Source organism: Salvelinus sp. IW2-2015, linkage group LG21 (genome assembly GCF_002910315.2).
Source record: "Salvelinus sp. IW2-2015 linkage group LG21, ASM291031v2, whole genome shotgun sequence".
NCBI classification, from domain to species: domain Eukaryota; kingdom Metazoa; phylum Chordata; class Actinopteri; order Salmoniformes; family Salmonidae; genus Salvelinus; species Salvelinus sp. IW2-2015.
Window position 1 is genome coordinate 6318092 of NC_036861.1, and position 4123 is coordinate 6322214.

Sequence of the window (4123 nt, forward strand, 5' to 3'; positions counted from 1 at the left end):
AGAACAGGACATTCCTCTCAACTGGCTAGGATGTGAAGGCTACTGTAGAACAGGACATTCTCTCAACCTGCTAGGATGTGATAGGCTACTGTAGAACAGGACATTCTCTCTCAAACTTGGCTAGGATGTGATAGGCTACTGTAGAACAGGACATTCCCTCTCTCAACTGGCTAGGATGTGATAGGCTACTGTAGAACAGGACATTCCTCTCTCAACTGGCTAGGATGTGATAGGCTACTGTAGAACAGGACATTCCTCTCAACTAGCTAGGATGTGATAGGCTACTGTAAGAACAGGACATCCTCTCATCACTGCTCGGATGTGATAGGCTACTGTAGAACAGGACATTCCTCTCAACTGGCTAGGATGTGATAGGCTACTGTAGAACAGGATCATTCCTCTCAACCTGCTAGGATGTGATAGGCTATGTAGAACAGGACATTCCTCTCTCAACCTGCTAGGGATGTGATAGGCTACTGTAGAACAGGACATTCTCTTCTCAACTGGCTAGGATGTGATAGGCTACTGTAGAACGGGACATTCCTCTCTCAACTGGCTAAGGATGTGATAGGCTACTGTAGAACAGGACATTCCTCTCTCAACTGGCTAGGATGTGATAGCTACTGTAGAACAGGACATTCCTCTCAACTGCTAGGATGTGTAGGCTACTGTAGAACAGACATTCCTCTCTCAACTAGCTAGGATGTGATAGGCTACTGTAGAACAGGACATTCCTCTCACTGGATAGGATGTGATAGGCTACTGTAGAACAAGGACATTCCTCTCAACTGGCTAGGATGTGATAGGCTACATACTGTGTGACAGTACTGAATACACCTGTTGAGAGATAACATTTATAGAAGATAATAAAATGACAAATTCTGTTGTTAAAGTCACACAGATAGTCATTGTCCTTTCATGGTTCAATTGGATTCAAGTTCTGAATGTGAATGGGAAACCTTCTATGAAGTATGAATGATTGAGCTCAAAGTTTTCACAGTCATTAATATTTATACTACACTTCAATCAATTATATTCATTCGGTGTAACCCGGTTTAAAAAAGTTTGTCTGTCTTTTATCATGTAATCCATATGAAAAGCATATTTTACCATCATATTTCAGAGTTAAATCTAACATAAGTTACATCTAACATTCCTATTACACTCTTAGAAAAAATGCTTCCAAAAGGGTTCTTCGGCTGTCCCCTAGGAGAACCCTTTTTGTTCCAGGTAGAACTTTTTGGTTCCAGTAGAACTCTTTTAGGTTCCATGTGTAAAGGGTTTTACATGAAACTCAAAAGGGTCTCCCTGGAGCCAAAAAGGGTTCTTCAAAGGGTTCTCCTATGGGGACAGCCAAAGAACCCTTTTAGGTTCTAGATAGAACCTTTTTTTCTAAGAGTGTAGAAATCAAATCCGATATTCAATGAATCTAATTGTAGACATAGTCCCATTGACAGGAGCCTATAGTAAAATCTCTCTGAGGCTGACCTGCATGTGTATAGATCACACTGTCTGACATTCACTTTGCTTACAGTGTAAAAAAAAATGGCCATTTTCAAAGATCTGTTTGCCCAGCAAATTACACTCACACTCCATTGACTTTGAATGGGGGGGGGGGGGGATTTGGGTCCGTCTGCTCACCAATGGGGCCCCTGAATAGAGGTAAAACTTACTGGACGTTTCGCGGCGCGCCTCTGTGACATCGGGTGCTGTAACTCTTACCCCTGAGGATTTGTGAGAATGAGTTAGGTCCAGAAACTTGGGGACCTTTTCTTGCATTTTGGAGTTGTTTCCAACGGGGACAAACGCAGGACCTTTAAACAGGTAGGCATGTAGCTATATGTGGTTCTGGGGAGAGCTAGAGGACTGGTGAGGAAAGACAACAGGGACAGAAGGAACAGACAGAGAAACAGGGACAGAGATAGCTAGATAGATACACCTGTAGGTAGGCTGTGGCAGGGGGCTTTTTCTTGGTCTATTTCTTAACATTTTCACTCCTTTTCTAAATTAGAAGGATGTTGATGATCAGTTACTAGACCTAGGTGCCTCTGTCGGACGGGATCAGTTGGACATGTGCTGATACTGACTGTGTTAGACAAGCTGACGTACTTCCTGTCTTTAAATTACGTTTTGCGTCAGTGTATCTTATGGCTGGTTGAAATGAGACTCGATCATTCCTTTAATCTTAGTTTGGGCCTGAGAATGATATGGTGTCGGCGTTTCCAATGGACTAATGCTTAATCCGTTCTGTAGAGATGTTTTCCAGTGTGAGTTCATTAGGATGCTTTAATCCACAGGCGTTAGATATCTAGCATCTCTGTGTAAGTCTCTGTCTTCTATATAGTCGATATAGAGCTGAAAGGGTTTTATTTGTGTCATTTCTATCAGTATTATATGAAAATATATGAGCATATTGTTTGTATCAACTCAGTGAGGTAGACTTGTCTTGAGATAAACTATCTGCAGTTTGAGCTCTGCATCATATTAAGACAATGGTGTTAATTACACAGAAGTCATTTTATCCCTGAGATGCGTGTTTATGTATGATCTGAGATCAGTTTAACCCTCAGTGGCATTAAAGTAAAAGGTGTTAATTACACAGAAGTAATTTTATATATATATATATATATATATATATATATCTATATATTATACCTTTATTTGGCAAGTCAGTTAAGAACAAATTCTTATTTTCAATGACGGCCTAGGAACAGTGGGTTAACTGCTTGTTCAGGGGGCAGAACGACAGATTTGTACCTTGTCAGCTCGGGGATTTGAACTTGCAACCTTTCGCTTACTAGTCCAACACTCTATCCCTGAGATGAGTGTTCATCTATGATCTGAGATCAGTTTAACCTCATTGGCATTAAAGTTAAAGAATAAGACGTAACACGTTCTATGAAAGTACAGTGMTTATGACACTGACTACGAGTGTCCATAGTAACMCTRAAGCGTTTCTAAAATGCTGCGTGATTCTTCCTTCTATGTGCAGGTGTGACCGGAGACAGTGAGCCAGACACCTGATCGACACCATGTCACTACAGCGGATGCTGAAGCTGCACTATGTGCTGYTGCTGGTGCTGTGTGTGTCAYCCAGCGAAGACTTCGACTGGACCAAGAATGAACGCGGWTCATTCTACTATGGCACTTTCCCAACTGGTAGGCTACCGTACAGGGAGAAACTGAATCATGTTTAAAAGGTCTATTACTAACAGCAAAACATAGTTATAAATATATATATGATCTGCAGAAAAATAGATAAACAAACTGCTAAAAATATAAATTGAATGGCAGAAATTAAGATGAGAAAGAGAGAGAGCGCAAGAGAGGACGAGAGAGAGGCCTACATTTTATCACAGAAATCAAGATTTTATAGCTATTATAGAAATGAGAGAGAGAGAGAGAGAAAGAGAGAGCGAGAGAGAGAGAGAGAAAGAGAGAGAGAGAGAGAAATTGTAATGTATTTTCTCCCAGGAATGAAGAGTTCTTGCTAACCTCTATATCTCTCTGAAGGGTTTTCCTGGGGGGCTGGGGGCTCTGCGTACCAGACAGAAGGAGCCTGGGACAAGGATGGCAAGGGGATGAGCATCTGGGACGTGTTCGCCCACAAGAAGGGAAAGATCTTCCTCAACGACACCGCAGACCACTCCTGCGAAGGATACTACAAATTCAAGGTGAATAGACTGAATAGACAGTAGACACATTATCCCCGTGTAGTCAGAAGTAGTGCACTGCAAAGTGAATAGACAGTATCCCAGTATCCCCGTGTAGTCAGAAGGAGTGCACTGCAAAGTGAATAGGGAGCCATTTGAGGTTTGAGCCATATGGCTCCGTCTCAAATGACACCCTTGACATGACATCGTCAATATCTTCTAGGACGACATCACCTTGATGAAGGACATGAAGTTTAACCACTATCGTTTCTCCATCTCCTGGCCAAGGATATTTCCCAACGGAATCAAAAAGGTTAAATGTTTCATACCTCATAGTACAGATTCTCCACTGAACATACTTCATAGACCAGAATTCTCCACTGAACATACCTCTCATAGACCAGATTCTCCACTGAACATACTTCATAGACCAGATTCTCCACTGAACATACTTCATAGACAAGATTCTC

At 41.7% G+C, this 4123-nt stretch overlaps 1 protein-coding gene across 1 annotated transcript in view; it reads left to right on the forward strand.

The window, feature by feature from the left end:
• Nucleotides 1-1990: 1990 nt before the first annotated feature.
• LOC111982261 (lactase-like protein) overlaps nucleotides 1991-4123 on the forward strand; it is a 9541-nt gene continuing 7408 nt past the window's right edge. Inside the window, exons 1-4 of the mRNA XM_070433780.1 lie at nucleotides 1991-2321; nucleotides 2993-3159; nucleotides 3514-3674; nucleotides 3877-3966. Coding sequence (XP_070289881.1) covers nucleotides 3033-3159; nucleotides 3514-3674; nucleotides 3877-3966 — 378 coding nt within the window. The 5' untranslated portion in view covers nucleotides 1991-2321; nucleotides 2993-3032. The remainder of the gene's footprint in view (nucleotides 2322-2992; nucleotides 3160-3513; nucleotides 3675-3876; nucleotides 3967-4123) is intronic.